The sequence below is a fragment of the Gobio gobio genome, assembly GCF_949357685.1.
Source record: "Gobio gobio genome assembly, chromosome: 8".
Lineage (NCBI taxonomy): Eukaryota > Metazoa > Chordata > Actinopteri > Cypriniformes > Gobionidae > Gobio > Gobio gobio.
The window spans coordinates 24,498,241-24,517,078 of NC_137114.1; the positions used below are offsets into that span (position 1 = coordinate 24,498,241).

The 18,838-nt window shown below is 41.2% G+C and overlaps 1 protein-coding gene across 14 annotated transcripts in view; it reads left to right on the forward strand.

Moving 5' to 3' along the window:
- mag (myelin associated glycoprotein) overlaps positions 1-11,871 on the forward strand; it is a 30,736-nt gene extending 18,865 nt beyond the window's left edge. For 6 of the 14 annotated variants that reach the window (XM_079823790.1, XM_079823800.1, XM_079823788.1 and 3 more), the window contains 8 exons: positions 2,757-2,835; positions 2,985-3,353; positions 4,291-4,587; positions 4,664-4,921; positions 5,150-5,410; positions 6,454-6,762; positions 6,847-6,946; positions 9,615-11,865. In XM_079823790.1, the coding sequence (XP_079679916.1) occupies positions 2,787-2,835; positions 2,985-3,353; positions 4,291-4,587; positions 4,664-4,921; positions 5,150-5,410; positions 6,454-6,762; positions 6,847-6,946; positions 9,615-9,675 (1,704 nt within the window). In that variant the 5' untranslated portion in view covers positions 2,757-2,786 and the 3' untranslated portion in view covers positions 9,676-11,865. Of the gene's footprint in view, positions 1-2,756; positions 2,836-2,984; positions 3,354-4,290; positions 4,588-4,663; positions 4,922-5,149; positions 5,411-6,453; positions 6,763-6,846; positions 6,947-8,203; positions 8,307-9,220; positions 9,275-9,614 lie in introns of all 14 variants that reach the window. The other 8 variants (XM_079823796.1, XM_079823798.1, XM_079823797.1 and 5 more) reach the window with 2 other exon arrangements.
- The last annotated feature ends 6,967 nt before the right edge of the window (positions 11,872-18,838 follow it).

The window sequence follows — 18,838 nt, forward strand, 5'->3', positions numbered from 1 at the left end:
TGAAAACGTCGTCGGGTGCGGGTTGTTTATACATTGACCCGCGCATCACTGCTATATATATATATATATATATATATATATATATATATATATAATATATATATATGTATATGTATGTATGTGTATATATATATATATGTGTATGTGTGTATGTATGTGTATTAATCAAACATTTAATCAAATTTAACTGCTTATTTGCTGAAATCATTCAACTGTTGTTATATGTATAGCCTAAAGCACGATTTAAACCAATGTGTTTTATACTTTATAACACATTCCAGACCGTCTTTTGCAACCGACATGCGCAGTTGAACCTGCGTGACGTCAGTGTGACGTAGGCTGTAAATTGGTCTATTTCAGAGCCGTTGAAAAACAGAGTACGACACTCCCATAGACTTCCATAAGAGGAACTGAGGAATGCGGAAGTAAAGCATGTCATGGAGCGACCATTTCGCGTGTCAAAGCGTGTCATTTCGTGTCAGTTCAGCGAAAATTCAAGATGTAAAAAGTAACGCATTTAGCAGGTATAGCTTTGTAATATGGTATAGCGAGAAAACCTTAAAGGGTTAGTTAACCCAAAAATGAAAATTCTGTCATTAATTACTTACCCTCATGTCGTTCGACACCCGTAAGACCTCCGTTCATCTTCAGACACAAATGAAGATATTTTAGTTGAAATCTGATGGCTCTGAAAGGCCTCCATTGGCACAATGCACGGTACCCTCTCAAGACCCTTAAAAGGTACTAAAGACGTCGCTACAAAGTCCATCTCACTACAGTGGTTCTAAAATAACTTTATGAAGTGACGAGAATAGTTTTTGTGCGGAAAAAAAACCCTAAATAACGACTTATATAGTGATGACGATTTCAAAACAAGGCATCATGAAGCTTCGAAGCGTTATGAATCACTGAGTCGATTCAGCGGTTTGAATCGCCAAATTTCAGCAGTTTGGCGGTTTGACACGTGATCCGAGTCATGAATCGGCTCACTGATGCATAACGCTTCGAAGCTTCATGATGCCTTGTTTTGAAATCGTCATCACTATGTAAGTCGTTATTTAGGGTTTTTTTGCACACAAAAACTATTATCTCCGATTCATAAAGTTATTTTAGACGACAAAAGACTTTGTAACGACATCTTTAGTACCTTTTAAGGGTCTTGAGAGTGAACCGTGCCATTGAGCCAATGGAGGCCTTTCAGAGCCATCAGATTTCAACTAAAATATCTTCATTTGTGTTCCGAAGATGAACGGAGGTCTGACGGGTGTCGAACGACATGAGGGTAAGTAATTAATGACAGAATTTTCATTTTTGGGTGAACTAACCCTTTAAGTGTTAAATATATAGGCTAATTGTAAGGAAAATCACAACAAAAAACTAAAACTTCTGACTAAACTTCACAATAAATCTTTATTTAAATCATCTCTGTGCTTTGTTTGTTATGGTAAGAGGTTTTGTAGATAATTGGAAGATTTGTGTAAAACGTAAACTTGCTCTAAAATTCATTCAGCATTCATTCAGCCTTTAGAGACTGTATAAAACTTGTTTTCATCGATATGGATTCTCGTTCCTGGTAAATTAAACAAATGACTGGTCATTATTTTCAACAGAAATGCCCGTGATAGGCTACAACACTCAACGCTGTAAAATCATGCACTCACATGACCCAAATAAAACAACCAGATCACTAAAAAAAAAACATTAACGTTATCTCTTCTTTATCTCTCCCCAGAATAAAATGCTACTGTAAAGCCTAGTCGAATTCGATGCACATATTGTGTTAATATTTACCAGAAATTGCTGCAAATATAGTGAAACCGTGGTCTGTCCTGCTTAATCCTATTCAAACAGATTGACAGCGCGGAGTTGTTTGGAACTATTGAGAGCTCCATGAACCATGTGACCACGTGGCGGCGAGATCAAAGAGTGCAACTCTCTTATTATATGGCTCTGGTCTATTTGACACCCGTCTCTACGGCGACACCTAGTGGTCACTTGCATGTGTTTATCTGAAATAACCTTGATGATCCATGTAAAAAAAAAAAAAAAGTTGTTTGAAAACTACATGATCTTGTTTTTTTTTTTAACCTGTAGCCTACTCATTGTGGATAACTATAGGTTTTTTTGGTCATGAAAAATGATTAATGATTGATAAAAATGATTCATAAAAATAAATAAAGCCACAATGCGTCACAATTGTTATATAACATTTTTATTTGAAAATATGATTTGCTCTGCTGTTGAAGGACTTAGCCGACTTCTTTTTTTTACATATAATTTCTCCAGCCTTTGAAAAAAATCCTCTCACAAGGGACACTTGTTGCTGGCATGCACAAATATTTTTTTAGCAAGTAACTTGCATACAAATGAGGGGAAATGACTGCTATCACAAAATCTCTCTCTTCTCACAAAAACCCACGTGGTGAAGATGGATTAGCTTCACTTTTAAACTGTGGGGAATTAGGTTCATACAGATGTGTGACTGTCTGGTTTGTTCCCGCCCCTTTCAATCAATGCAGTTTCGGCAGGCATACCTGATGAAACGCTTCATTTAGTCATAGTCACGTGACATGGGTTGGTTCGGAGCATTGTTTCGAAACATCTGCGCTTCGGGATCTCGACAAAGCGCCGAAACGTTAGTTTCGTGTCAGCCATCCCTAAGTAGATGTCTGTCTGTCTGTCTGTCTGTCTGTCTGTCTGTCTGTCTGTCTGTCTGTCTATCTGTCTTACTGATGCATGTTCTGGTTTTGTAACAGAGGTCTATGGTCCAGATTTAAACTGAGACCATGAAGGGCTTGGAGCTGCTGCTGTTGCCTCTGCTGCTTTTGCTGAAAGGTAAGAGCTTGTTCTGAATCAAACATGCTATTACTGTGGTTCCTTTTGTTAATGTTAAGATATGGTGCATGCCTAAAAACAAACAAAAAAAAAAAAACTTTTTTAGTGTTTAAAGATAATTTTAATTAAATGTATCTTTCTCTGGACAGATGTTAGTGCTCAGTGGAATGTGTGGATGCCCAGAGACATTTCAGCCATGACAAACTCCTGTGTGGTTATACCTTGTTCATTCACATACCCCTCTGGTATCAGGCCTTACAGGGGTGTCCACGGGATCTGGTATTTCGGCCACCCCTACCCCCAGCGTTTCCCCCCAGTGGTGTATAAGTCACGCACAGATATTGTTCATGAAAGTTTTAAAGGACGGACCAGGCTACTGGGCGAACTGGCACATAAAAACTGCACACTGCTGATTAACAACATCGGCATGGAACATTCTGGGAAGTATTACTTCCGTGCAGACCTGGGAGGAGCGAACATCTACACTTTTCCGGACTACACAAATCTACAGGTGTTGGGTAAGTATGCAGGCCAGAGTATGAAAAAAAAACATTGTTTAATTATACTTTATTAATGTCTTCCAGTCATAATATCCCAAAATCCTTAAAACAAGGTTCATTTACTTGAGAAGCAACACTGCATAAGATTTAGATGAAAGGAATAGTTCACCCAAAAATGAAACATCTGTGATCATTTACTCACCCTCATGTTATTCCAAACCTGAAAGATATTGTTTTGAAAAATGTCTCCATGTTTTTGCCCGTACAGTATGATAAATGGGGGTTGTTTTGGACCACATTGACATCTCTTGTTTTCACAAATTGTATATTCAACATAAGTGTATTTTGTCTTAGGCTACTACACTGGCAGACCAGTTTATTAAAAAATTACACTAAAATACCTAAGAATGTAATTTTTTCCAGTGTGGTTACTAAAACATTGTTGGTGTAGCATTTGGAGTCGACATAAAACAGCAGTTTCAACCACAACCAATTTTACTTTTGTAATAATATGTATCATACAGCATATTTAATGAGCAAAAAATGTAGGGCGGGACTTTAGACTGTTAAATGTGGGTATTGTATAGAAGAATGGAGCCAGACCTAAATGCAGATTTGCTAAAATCAATGCATAAATAATTATTTGGATACTGGAGAGAGGAATGATCATTAATTTTGATCTATTTTTTTTTTTTTTTTAATATTTTGTTATTTATTCTTTTATAATTTCTCTTTTTCTTTTTTTCCCCTTCTTGGTTTTATATAACATTTATAATTTTTTCGGTGTGAGGGTTCTGGGAGGCTTATTTTTCATCGAATGTATCATTATGTATTGTCTTGTTAAATACCAATAAAACGATTTAAATAAATGCATCATTATTTGGCTTGATTAAAGTATGGAGTAAAAAGGTCTATTTTAACTTCATATTGACTTGTATGTCTCTCCCTGCTCTAGATCAGCCCAACATCGATGTTCCAGAGGAGATTGTTAGTGACCTAAGCTTGGACTTGACCTGTTATGTCCCAGACAATTGTCCTGACATGAGTCCAGAGATCCACTGGATGTACACGGACTACCTGCCCGACCCCGTTTTCACCCCTGACACTGTTGAGGAGAGCAACACTGCTGTACTGTCCAGCACCCTCACCTTCACACCCAAACCCATGCACAACGGCCAGCTGCTGGGCTGCCGGGTCCACTACCCAAACAGCACCTTCGTCTATGAACGCCTCATTTCTCTGGACATCAAGTGTAAGTTCCGCCATTTTATTAAACTGATGCATACATTTCTCAGACAATATCTACTGACCTATCATGTAATCTGTAGACGGCCCTCGAACTGTGTGGGTGAACGTGTCTCAAGAGGTGATGGAGGGAAGCTCGGTGGTCCTGCACTGTGATGTGGACAGTAATCCAGTCCCCATGATAACTTGGTATTTTGGAGACAAAGAGCTGATGTCGGAAACCGCCTCAAACTCGTCACTCTCCCTGAACTACCTGTCCCCGGAGGAGGAAGGTGTCTACACCTGCGTTGGTGACAATGACTTTGGCAGCATGAACACATCCATGTATCTGGCAGTAAATTGTAAGTAAAAGTTCATGCACCCCTGTGGATTGAAACATAAATCTCTTAAAGTTGCTGTTAGCAATTGCTTGGGGAATAGGGTGGTTTTGGATACAGGTAATGGTTTAAGTGTTTTGCATTTTCGATTCAGTTATGTGCTACGTCATATGGCAGCCTAAACCGTATGCTAGCCTTCCATTATCACTCCGAACGTTAATCAGGAAATTTGTTTTTCTCTCAAACTTGAAGATCCTCCACGGGAGCCATGGATCAATGAATCTCTAACAGTGTTAGAGGGATCTTCAGTTGCCCTACAGTGCATCAGCAAGGGTAATCCAATGCCCACGTTGACCTGGCTAAAGAATGGGGAGCTGGTGGGCACCATCACAGCTGAGGAGGGGTCTGTGCTTGAGCTGCACGAGATCACACCGCAGTCCGATGGAGTCTACCGCTGTCTAGCCGAGAACGAACACGGACGGGCCAGCAGCTCACTTAACATTACAGTAGAATGTAAGTCGCTGTAAAATTTGACCAGTTTTAAGTAAAGACATCGAGCCAGATTGTAAATGTAAACATTAAGTAGACTGGAATCGTGCTCAAGGACAGTTTATGAAGATGTTTTCTCGAAGGAAAAGTTGGTTTTGGTTTGTGTTCAACTTGGGTCAAGCCTTAGGATGGCAAGATGAGCATAGATGAACGTAGAGCAAGTAAAGGATAGATGTCAATGTTGTGGCATTCGAGTCCGGACAAGTCCAAGTCCATATTTGCTATCACTAGTCGAGACTAGCTCATTCCAGTCAGAATATGCCCCTGAGGGTGTTCTCACACTTGGTATGTTTGGTTCGATTAACCCTTTTGGGATTGCTCTATTAGTGTGGTTCATCTGAATGTGTGAACATCTGAACCCTGGTGCGCACTAAACAAGTCTACTGAAAAGATGGTACTTGCTCCGAACTCTGGTGAGGTTCGAATGAAATATGAATGCAACACGGACCAAAGACAAGTAAACTAACCAAAAACGGGAAGATGCAACCTTAAAAAGGACAGAATACTCAAGCATACCTGTTTTTTCTCGCCATAGTCGCGAATTTGCCCAACACAGTTTAGTTCAGGCATCAGAACCGCGTCTCCTCGCAGCAGATCTTCGTTTGTGTGTCTGACGGAGAGATTCCTCCTTTACACGTTTTATAAGCTCTTCACGAGCTCTCAACTGGTCAAAATACCATCATATGTAGGCTACGCACATACAACGAGCACATTTATCCCCGCACACAGCATTGTTTTGGATGTTTGGTAAGTTCCGTCTCAAAATAGGCAATACGTCATAAAAGCCTTTACCTATGCCTTTAGGTTTGGTGATAAAAATGGCAATTAGAACACTAAGCGAACGCTTTTTTTTGGGTCCGGACCAAACAAACCTAGTGAACCAAGCGAACCAAACTCCAAGTGTGAACACACTCTGAAACTATGGTCTTTGACTTGGAGTCAGAGTCCTTGTCCGGGCTGAAGTACTGCAACACTGAAAGATGTGGTTTTCTTCTCAATTTTCCCAGTTGCCCCTGTCCTCCTTGACGACTCTAAGTGCACTATAGTCCGTGAGGGTGTTCAGTGTGTGTGCATTGCCTCGGGAAACCCTGAGCCAGTGATTGAATTCTTCCTGCCTGACCTCAATATCACCATCAACAACTCCAACAACCGTTTCAACTACTACACGCACTCAGACAGGTACATGTCCACGGGCATCATCAAGCTCCAGGACAAGGGTGAAAGGGGAAACAATGGTGATACCGCTGTCCATGTGCACTGCAGTATCACCAACACGTACGGCTCTGAGACCATCCGCTTGGAACTGCAGCAGGAGAGTAAGTAGACTTTCACTGAACCCACATGTGCGACCATTAATGTGATTTTGAGGTATAGTCATTTAACTTTACGCACTCTTTCAGAAAAGTACATGATGGCCGTCATAGTGGGGACTATCGGAGGTGTGGCGGTCATCGCCTTTATCATCGCAGCTGTGAGATACGTGGGTCAGAACAATAAAAAGTGAGTATCCCTCACGAGAAAGACTTTGGTGGAGTTTGTGGGTTGGGACTGGGGTTTGTAGGTATCAAAACACCCAAGCCTAGTCATCCATGTTCAGTTTTGTTTTTTTGTTTTTTGTTTTGGCATTTGGTTTTCAAGCCATAACCCACTCACAGATGATCCAATTTGATTGCTTGGTAAGATGGTAAACATGCCACATTGTGCATGAAACTGCAGACTAACAAAACTATCGCAGGTAAAAAATTGTCCCATGCCATTGCTTTTCAGCCTCAAAACCGCTGAGCTCTGCAGCAAACATCCTTCTCCTATCTCATTTTGCAAGAATAAATAAAACGTCCCATTGGAAATCAAAATGAAACGATCCCAAACTTGACACTGTGGCACAATGCCGTTTTTATTTAGGGGTTACAATGATCCCCTTGTGTTAAAATGGATGCCCAGGCTTAAAGGAATAGTTGACCTAAAAAATAATAAAATTCTGTCTTTCACTCACTGTATGGGTTTCTTTCTTAAGAGGAACAAAAGAAAAACATATTTTTTTCTGAATGTCTGAGCAGTTCTTTTCCATACAATGAAAAAGAACGAGGGCTGTCAACTTTCGAAAAGGACAAAAAGATGTTCTGTATGATTTTGCGCATTATATTGAGAGTTTCCTGCAGGCAAAATCCATGAATGATGTCACATACCGACTTGATAATCTAGATTCAAAGAGGCTTGACGCAGATGAACAATGAATTCCCATTTAGTAAACTGCAGGATCCATAGAAACACCAGCACGAAACATTAACACAAGACCAAGAATAGAAGATAACTGAGGGTATAAATACACAGGATGATGAGGAACAGGTGAGACACTAATCAATGAAAAAAATGAGGAAACCGGAACTAAACACACAGGAACTGAACACAGGCAATATAAGACAAAAGAATATCAAAATAAAAGTTCATGAACAAAAACACAGAGGAATCGGGACACATGACTGATCAATTATGGCATATCATTAATGAAGCTCAACCCCACCCTCCGTTCATTTCAATTGTATGAAAAAGAGCAGCTTAGATATTGTGCAGAATGTCTTGGTTTGTGTTCCACTAAAGAAAGAAAATCTTACAGTTTTTCAATGTCATGAGGGTGTAGTTAACAAAGCTTCGATTTTTTTGGCTCAACTATCCCTTTAAAGTGTTGCCGCAAGCCAATTCGTTTACAGTGTGGTTGAGTGTGAGGCAGAGTCTGATTCTCTGACTCCACCCCCTCAGAGAGAATGGTAACCCTGGGCAGGACGTGGGATCTAAAGTGGAGAATCCCTCAATGTTCTACAGCGCAGTCAAGAAGGACAAACAGAGTCTCAGGAAAAAAGTGGTGAGATATTACAATGATAAATAAATCACCTACACAGCATATACAGTACTTGAACACAGTGATAAGACAAAATGAAAGCGAACAAAGCGTACAATAAATGAATCAACAGTCTATGGTCTTTTCCATGCATACATGTGGCAAATGATATGATATACTGGCTCTTCTCTTGTTGTAATCAGCTTTCCACACTTAGCATTAACATTAAACCAATAAGGAAACGCGTATTAAAAAGATTAGCTCATTTTTGCTGATTGCTACATACTCAGTACTAAGTTATATGTTACACAGACCTGACGAAATCATCTGCTATGTTCAGAACGGTATGCTAGATTACTACTTACCAAATACTGCACAGTATACACTTTATCCTACTATTTAAAAGAAAAATAGTAAGTGGAACAGTAGGCATTATTTCAAGCAGGCGTATGCTATATTGTCACATGACCTCATGATAAATGTAAATATCATCCAGTTATCTTCTTTTTAAATAAATAGTAGATTTCATATGCAATCCAATTTTGTCTAAAAATCAATCAATTAAGAAAGATGATGAGAGATGGCTGAAATTACCTCCAGTTTCATAATCACGCTAGAAAAGGAAGGCCAATTGAAAGACGTACATGCACTGTGCCGTGTTGTATACTACATATTTTGGCAAATGCACTATAGTAGATCATCTGCGTAGTCTACACATACAAAAAGTGGCATACTGTGCACAATATACATAATATACTGTGCAGAAACGGTAGTATGCTGATATACTATTCTGAATATAGTCACAAAGCCAAGTGTGGATGGCACGTCAAAACTAAGAGTCCCAGTGTAGCCTGTGCTTAGAGCATTTCCTGACCTCTATGCTCCCCTCTTTCATTGCTTCTCTGCATTCTCTGTCTCTTTTTCTTCCCCTAACATAGCTTAAGACTGAGCTCCTGGGCTCAAAGTTTAACTCCATCCTAGAGGAAGGCACGGTAAGGCTGAAATTTAAGATGAGCATGTAAACAAATGGGTGGAGGTGAAATGAACTGGCACTAGACAACAATAAAAGCATAATATGGAATATATATAAAAAATCAAATTCCGACAATAAATAATTTAGATTTAATTCTGTTTTTGATTAAACCGTTTTTTTAACACTGCTGCCTGGAAGCTAATAGTTCATGCGCTGTGCTACCTCATTCTGTTCAGCAGCTAATTGCTAACAGTGCTTTTGAGTGTCTTGTTGGGGACTTTTATTTTGACATTACCAACATTTTCCTGCTCTGCCCCCAACAATTGGGCTTAAATATTTTTCCTACATTATCTTCACAGGGAGACGACAGTGATTACCAATCTGTTGGTCCAATGGCAGGCATGGAGAGACAAGAGCTGAATTACGCCGCCCTAGAGTTTCTCCATGGACGACACCGGGAGGGAGGCTTCAGGAGGGCTGATGGTGACGGCAGCGACTATACTGAAATTAAGACCAAATGAACCGCGATTCTTCCCTGATTCCTCGGCCAAACGGGACACAGTGGCCACTAGAGCCCAATCATTCCCCCTGCCCCACAAATTTTCTATTTCACCCATATATAAATGTGGCCTTTTCAGGGGAAAACGGTCTTAAACAGCTAGCGGACAATGTCATTTATTTTTGTCAGAGTACAAGGTTTTTGAGCTCTCTCACGTCTCTGGGCTTCTGAATGACACTTTGCCTTACCTGTAAAAGATGCATTAGAGTTTCTTTATGTATTCATTAGTATTTTGGTTATTTATACCCCTTCTTGTTTGTAACCATACCAGACATTTGTCTCTCAATCAGAGATTCTCTTGGTTTAAAAGACAAGACTTTCCAAAAGGAAGGTTCTTTTCCCCAAGAGTTACAGTACAGTCTTTCTCAGAGTTTGAAGCAAGCTTAAGGGAATCGGTATGGTTTCGGGAGAGTCTCAGTCACTAGTGGTCCTTTTCACTCTGTCCGCTGTAAGTCGAAGCATCAGGGAACGAGGTGCGATGTGCGCCTCGACATACAGAATAAGCACTATCCCCAAATCTGGGTTTGTCCAGAAAGACTAATACTCTCAAATATAGCCAGACTATGTGTACATTGATACTTTTATCACACACCCAGAAGTGGTTGTTCAGGGGATAATTCGCCCCAAAAAAAAAACACAAAAAGAAAATTCACTCCATTCAGTTCTTTCCATACAACAGTTCATAGTGACTGTATCTGTCAAACTTTAAAAAGGCAAAAAAAACATATTAAAAGCGCCATTGTGTGCTATGTTTCAAGTGTTTTGAAGCCATTATTGACATTCGTTTACGCCAAAACTTCAGAAAGTGATGCCCTTTTTTTATTTTTTGGACTCAAACGTGAAATGTTGAGTCAAATATAGTACTTTTATGGTGCTGTTATGATGTTTTTTGTTAATTTTGGAGTGATGGCTGAGCTATTGTATGGAATAGCTGTATAAATATTATTTATATGCTATTAGATAAAGATATATGAAGTTGGAACAAAATGGAGGTGAGTAAATAACACAATTTTCAGATTTGGGTGAAATATTCCCTAATTTTTGTTAGTTTTTTCCATTTCAGTATCTTAATGATTTGTATGTGTGAATGAAAACCAGGCCAGTAACTGAATTCAAAACTGGTTTATTGAATGGTTGCTGGATTTTTTTTTTCCCCAACAACTTTGTGCCCTTTTATTCAGATATATATTTATTTAAATATGTTCCAAATACATTGAGGAGCAAAATCACCCTGTTAATAATTCAGCCAATTTGGTAGGAAGTAGTATATGATAATGCCTGATGGCCATCCCTGCCCCGGTACATGCTGCAATCCAATATGGTTAAGCTGACATTTGATATCAATAGAAAGTCCTATTTAATAATGGATGATTGTAGCTCATCCTTTGAAAGTGAATAAGAAATAACCACCGTTCGGAACATATAGGAAGGTATCCCTTTACCTAAGGTGCTTGAAATAAATGTAATGTTTTATGTAATCATGTAATCCTCTGGTAAGGTTGTGTCCAATAGATGTTTGTTAAATGGTCAGTATATGCAATTAGCCCTTGAAATGCAATTTGACTAACAGATTAATGAGTCATTATCATATTAAATTAATAGCATCTTACATTCATAAAGCATTCAACGCACCTCGGTAGGATACCAATGTATGTAAATACTCTGCATGATATATAGTTCTGTGTTGTGAAGCTTTGACTGCACAACAAGAACATACATTGTGCAACAATGGTGTATATTTTGCAGAAAATCACACAAATAAATTGACATTATATGTGCATATACAATTAGTAACACAGACAGTCCATGTTTGAAGATATATACACAGATATTTATTTGTAAGCAAAAAGATTTGGGGGGCGCATTTCACTTTGAGTGTTGTAAAGAATATTTGTATGTATCTGACTGTGTGATGGCAATAATAATGAACAAAGTAATGTTGTTTCCTAATTGACATAATAATGCAGAACAGAAAGTCTCCAATCGTTATTTAAATAATAATTTACATGATGTTCTTTGCTTGTGTTCTTTTTATTTAATAAAAGTTTCCAGCCACAAATTATGCCATTCTTCTTTGAAAGTAAAAATTACTTCGTGAACGCTAAAAAAGTATGTTCTATGAATGTGTGTAATATGAATGTAATCCGGACTACATTCCCCATGTTGCTCTTATCATGTGACCTAACAGCGTAATTTTTGTCGCTTCACTGCCATTTACAAATCCTCTCCCGTAGCCTGAAACCTGTAAAAGTGAGCTACATATCAACTGCCTAGAAATGATGGCAGTATATTGGGCTCTCCAGGTCTTTCTTCCTCTTCTGGTGGGACACCACGTCTTGGTCAGATCAGACAACATGACGGTGGTGTCCTTCATAAATCACCTGATGGGATAGTAAAGCGTCTATTGTACACTTCAGAATCTCGCCAGAAGACGTAGGTCATCTGGGTACTTTTTGCCTACTCTTTTATGAGTACTGTGAATTCAGACACGGGGCCTACTACTATTTTTTTTATTTATTATATAGTAAGAAAGTAGGCCTATATGCGATTTTGGATGCAGCCCAAGTGATGGATCCCTAGAAATTGATGCCTTCAAAAACCATGCAAACGAACACGACATGGATTACATCGTAATCCATACGATCACAATTGATTAATTAATATCTTCTGGAGCTAAATGATAGGTGTGAGTGTGAGATATTTATAAACTACGTATTATATTATTATAATTTAAATCATCTCTTCCGGCCAACTGTCATTTGTGCATTCACTTGATGTAAACTTCAGCACATTATTAAACTCTCGCGAGGAGTGATGATGCAGAAGCACAGAGGACCGTCGTGATGATGTTTACGTGCAAACCTTTTTTTTATTAAACAAAAAAAGAAAAACTAGCTGCGTGCATTCTAAGGCAAGGCCTATCTTGGCTGCCAAATCAACAACATAATGCCACTGAAGGTCATCTCAATTTGAAGGATCCTAGTAAGGCAGCCTTCATTTCACGTGCTTGATTTTTTTTGAACTGATGAAAAATGATAGTGCCAGTTCATTATGAAATGTAAGACAAAAATAACGTTTTCAGAGATTTGAGATGTGAATTTTTCTGAGTTATCTTTTGTTTTGGTGTAAATTAATCACTTAACACTAAACTGCCAATAGTGTATGCTAAGCCACTGGCAGACCACTGTATTGCATTAATAAAAAGCCAATTAATATACAGATTTTTTGTACTGACACATTGATGACGGGCACAGCAAGTGCGTGCAATGTCTGGGCGAGTCCCACACAGAAGCCGTGCTCATTGACTCGACCTGCTCTCACTGCGAGAGTATGAGTCACACCTCTCTGCACTTGCGGATTTCAGAACACGAACGCGACCCGCCCTCCCGTTTTCTTCCTCCCGAGAACCCGCAAGGAAAAGAACAGCAGGGCAGAGGATCTGAGCGCTCGGACGAGGGTGATCTCACGTCAGCTCAGCCCCCGCGTGACTCGCTCTCCTCACAGGAAGATGTTCCCCCTGTCCATTTCTCCCATCCAGACCAATGTCCCTCTGCGGCCACAAGTGACTTGGTCTCATTCGGAGGATCTGATGACGAGCTGCAGGACGACAGCATGTCTCTAGCGATGTCGGAAGCCGAGGAGTGGTCGGGCTCGCAACATGACCCCATCCCCTTGCCGTCTTTGGAGCCAATTTACACCAGAGCTTCTACTGACTCTATCAGAGCTCTATCACGTGCTGTCTAAAGCAGTCAAACAGCTCATCTGTGTCCGCCCGCCGCCATTGGATGGAAAACCAAGGCCGCTCATCCATCCAAGCCTTGTCGCACCACCTCGGCCATTGCTGGACGTGCGTACACCTCGGCTGGTCAAGCAGCGTCCGCTTTACACTCGATGGCAGTTCTTCAGGTGTATGAAGCGAAGCTGCTCAAGGATTTGGATGAGGCCGGACACGACTCTGTCACCTTCAGGGAGCTGCGCAGCGCCATGGATCTGGCTCTGTGCACCACGAAGACCACAACTCAAGCCATTGGACGCTCAATGGCCAGTTTGGTGGTGTTGGAGCGCCACTTGTGGCTTAACTTGACTTAGATCAAGGATGCGGATAAAGCCATTTTCCTCGACTCTCCAGTATCCTCCACCGGTCTCTTCGAACCCGCCGTTGATGGCTTCACAGAGCGCTTTACAGCAGCACAAAAGTCGTCCCAGGCTATGCAACACTTTTTGCCCAAATGCTCCACTTCCTCTGCCCGAGCCACCCTAAATCAGCGCCAGCTCAGCAGCAGATGCCAAGGGACAAGTCGGCAGCCACCAAGCCAGCGCCGAGCTCTGAAGAGGAGGAGAAAGGAGAAAGGAAGAGGAGGAGGCTATGTCCCGCCGTGGCCGGACCACCCTCCAAAATGCCTCATCCAGTTTTCCTGCCACCCAATTCAGTTCCGGGGCCTGGTCAAATGCCCTGGTTGGGAGCCGCTGGTTTATAGCGGAAATAAAAATCAAACATACTCAAAAAGAGAGCAAATTTTCTCTTCCACCACACACATGCACCCCAGTCCCTCACAGTGACTTAGTGCCTGTATCAATTCAGCCCCCTGGCAGGCCATCCTCAGTGTCAGCCTGGGTTCTGCAGGTCCCGCCCTCAGCCTGGCATCATGGCCGTTACTCACTCAAGGTGAACCAGGCATGTGTCACAGCCCTGGCCCCTTGGATGAACCCTTGCTGGCTCAAGCAAGCCGTGGCGATAGGTGCTATGGACAAGAGGAAAGTTGTCTTCACAGACGCCTCCTAGACAAGTTGGGGACCTCTGTGCTACAACCGCCCAGGCTTCTGGGCCTGGAGAAACCTGGAAAGCGAGCTACATATCAACTGCCTAGAAATGATGGCAGTATATTGGGCTCTCCAGGTCTTTCTTCCTCTTCTGGTGGGACACCACGTCTTGGTCAGATCAGACAACATGACGGTGGTGTCCTTCATAAATCACCAGGACGGCCTCTCATCGAAACCCCATGAAAACCATTCTAGAGTGGACTCAGTGCAGTCTACTCTCTCTGAGAGCAGCACACACACACAGGGTGTACTGAACGTAGGGGCAGACATGCTGTCTCGGAGCAACTTCCCCTCAGAGGAATGGTCGCTCCACCCTCGCTTGGTTCAGAAGATTTGGGATGTTTTCGGGAAGGCAGAGGTTGACCTCTTTGCCTCAGAAGACAATCATCACCACCCAATATTTTTCTCAAAAGCCTGGGATGCGCTGGCCCATGATTGGCCCAGCCTCCTCCTTTATGCTTTCCACCCAATCGCTTTGATCCCCCAGGTAATCAAGCGAACCAGGGTGGGCAGCCACAAGGTCCTCCTGGTGGCTCCTCTTTGGAGGACCCAACCATGGTTCTCGGAGCTGTCTCAGTTATCGCCCCTGAGGCCATGGCCGATTCCTCTGAGACGGGACCTCCTCTCCCAAGCGAGAGGGACAATTTGGCACCCCAGACCCGACCTTCATGTGTGGTTTCTCAATGGGAGCCCCTAAACCTCCCTGAGCATATCCTAAACACTATTTCTCAGGCCAGTGCTTCGTCTACAAGATGTCTCTACGCCTCAAAGTGGGCAGTTTTCACCTCCTGGTGCAAAACCTGGGGTGGCGACCCTCTAACTTGTGGCAAATCTCAGATATTGTCATTTCTTCAAGACTTGATGGATAGAGGCCGTTCCCCCTCTACTCTTAAAGTCTATGTTGCGGCTGTAGCAGCTTCACATGCTACTATAGCAGGGCAGTCTATAGGAAGAAACATCCTTGTTGTTCGCTTCCTTGAAGGCTCCAGGAGGCTAAACCCTCCTCGTCCCCTCCAGGTTACTACTTGGGATCTGTCTGTGGTTCTTGGGGCCTTAAAAGTTCTCCATTTAAACCAATTCAGACTGTCGACCTTTAACCCCTGTCGCTAAAAAACGCCTTGCTGCTAGCGCTAGCGTCGGTTAAGCGTGTGGGACATTTGCAGGCGCTCTCTGTGAGCCCCTCGTGTCTTGAGTTTGGGCCTAACGACTCTAAGGTCGTCCTGAAACCTAGACATGGATACGTCCCGAAAGTTCTATCTACCCCCTTTAGGGCGCAGGTGTTAGTTCTCTCTCCGCCCTTCCTCCTTCTCAGGATGAACAGGAGTTGAACCTTCTCTGTCCTGTCAAAGCCCTGAGGACGTAAATTGATCGTTCCGCCTCTTTTCGTCAGGCAGAGCAGGTCTTTTGTCTGCTTTGGTGGCCGCACGAAAGGTCTTCTGGTCACAAAGCCTAGACTATCTAGATGGATAGTAGACGCCATAGCTCTCGCGTACTCCTCCTTGGGCCTTCAATGTCCCTTGGGAGTCAGAGCACACTCCACGAGAGGCATGGCCTCCTTGTGGGCGTGGTCCTTTGGTGTTTCCATTGATGACATCTGTGCGGCAGCTGGCTGGGCCTCACCGCCCACTTTTGTTAGATTTTATAATTTAGAGGTCCCTGCGCTTCAATCGCAGGTCCTTTCTGCATAAACCTACTGCATCCGTAGCGTCTTGTCTTCTTTATATTAATAAGACGAACAACACAGTACTCAGTCCGTATCCAAGGGAACCGAGATCACGTTAGTAGCCGAGTATGTTATTCACTTCACCTGTCAGTGGTCATAAAGTTATGTCTGAAGTTTACCCAACTATGATGACGTCCTCTTCCGAGATACGAAGAATTGTGAAAAGAGTCCATTACTCCATTTGAAACAGTAAAATGTTTATTGTAGTTTTCAACATTTCTCACCCATGACTACAATCAAATGTACACAAGTTACTAAAAATGCAACACTGTACATTTTGTTTAGATAAACTTACAAGTAGCCAAAACAAGGAAAGTGAACAGAAGCTGCCTGTTTTCATTTAGTGTAGTGTAACAAGACTAGTGTCTGGATAGTTTGTTATAGTAAAATATATATTTTTATAATAAAAGCTCTGAATGAAAATTTGCAGTGTCGATAACTGTGGAAATGCATCATCACAATCTGTGAAAAGGGTCTATCAGATTTAAAACAAGAAATAATATAAAAGTTAGCTCTCAATTGTCATCTTAACGACAGTCAAGGTGAACAACAGCCTTTGCAGCATCTTAGACTAATGTGAGGAAACAAATACAGTCACTGGAAACCATACTGTCTACTTTTATTATTATCAGATTTGTGCTACAAGTTGCTACAAGTTGTTCCTTCTTATATGAAATGATTCCACTAAAGAAGCTGATGAATCATTTACATGGAAAAAAGACTGCATGATCTTTATAATGCAAGAGGGGCTGTAGAACACCCGAGTAAGCTCCAGTCTCTTGTAAATGGTTCCAACGTTTTAATGCAGGCATATACGTAATTAAATATGCAACTTTAGGGACTTCATTTATTTGTCAGAGGTCACATCGTGAGACACACACACACACAGTGCAGTGCAGTGCAGTCCAACTCACTTCACCTGCGCGCTCTCTCACTTTCTCTGCGCATGTCCCTTTTTTTTCTTCTACATAACAATAACTGCGCATGTCAGCGTGCAAATTCCCCATACGTATTAATAACGCACCATTGCATCACACATGAACAGCAAACCAAATGAATAAATTTACATATTACAAAATAAATCTCACAATATCTAGAAGTGTTAAAATGGTGGTAAATTATTGCTTACCCATTATTTGAAGATCTCATGCAGCATTAATTTCTTCCATCATATTGCTGCTGTTTTTCTTGATCTAACAACATAGCCACAGGGGGAAGTGATGTCTGTTGTTGCACAATACTTGTGTTACACCACCATGGTTAACAGTAACCACACTAAACTAACACAGAAACATTTCTAGCACTGAAATGTTTTTTCTTGTTTCATTAACCTCCTGTAAGGATATTAAGGGCCTCAGATAGCTGGACACAAGTTCCCCTCCTCCCATCATGCTCTTGGTAGAAGACTCGGATATGTTTTCACCTTGCCTTTTACATTTCCTTAGAATTTGCTTTTTATCTAACAGTTGACACATTTCAGCTTTGAAATGAGGTAAAAAGATCTTACATATATGGTAAACTGTTCATTTGTTTATCCAATCAATTGTGGAAGTCTTTGTTCTATGATAATGGAATATGCATACCAAGGAGACTATAAACTCTGCTGGTGTCTGGCCAAACTTTAAAAAATTAGGAAATGTGATGAAAAGCCTGCATGAAAATGTTCGAAAGCAGCACGGATGAAACAACCGTGCAAAGGTCTTTTTTTTTAAGTTTTAAAACACATGATTGTCCTGCCTACCTTTGGGTTTCTCAGCTACTAACTTTTTCAGCTCTGAAACTTACAGGATATTCTTATATTACCATGACCTTTTCTATATTTCTATATAAAAGCTCAAGGGAAAGTTGATTTCTCAATTCATCACCCCTTTAAACAGTCTAAATTAAATGATTTAGTTTAATGGCAAGTTCATTAACAACATCATAAAACATTTAGAAAGTGACAGAAACAAAAGGAGCAAACTGTGTTTTTTGGCATCTGTGAAGAAAAGAACTGGTATAAGTACGGTCTGAACTTTCTATTCAACAGATGACTATTCGCATTTGATGTGTTAAAGGCACAATATGTAATTTTCGCTGCTAGAGGTCTCTTATTCAAAACAAAGGCGTAGCTTGATGACGCCTTGATTTCACGGAATCATGGGAGTTGTTGTCTTCACCTCTTGCCGGTGGAAAAGAATCCGATGCCACTTGGGCAGAAATCATTCATGGATGAGCTCATGTATATAAGATTTATTAACGTTACTGTAGTATGAAGCCGTTGGAACAGAACGAGGCCGCTGGAGCGATTGCTAATGAGAGACAAGTGCGATACACGGCTCAAGAGCAGTGGAGCTTTTATTATGCTGCAGACGACCACTTCCACTTCTTCTGCTCATGCGTATGTGGGGTAACGCAGCGCTGTTTTATCATATTAGATACATTTGAGTGTGTTGAAAGTTATGTTATAATGCTACTCTGTGCGTTTGCTCAGCAGCTAC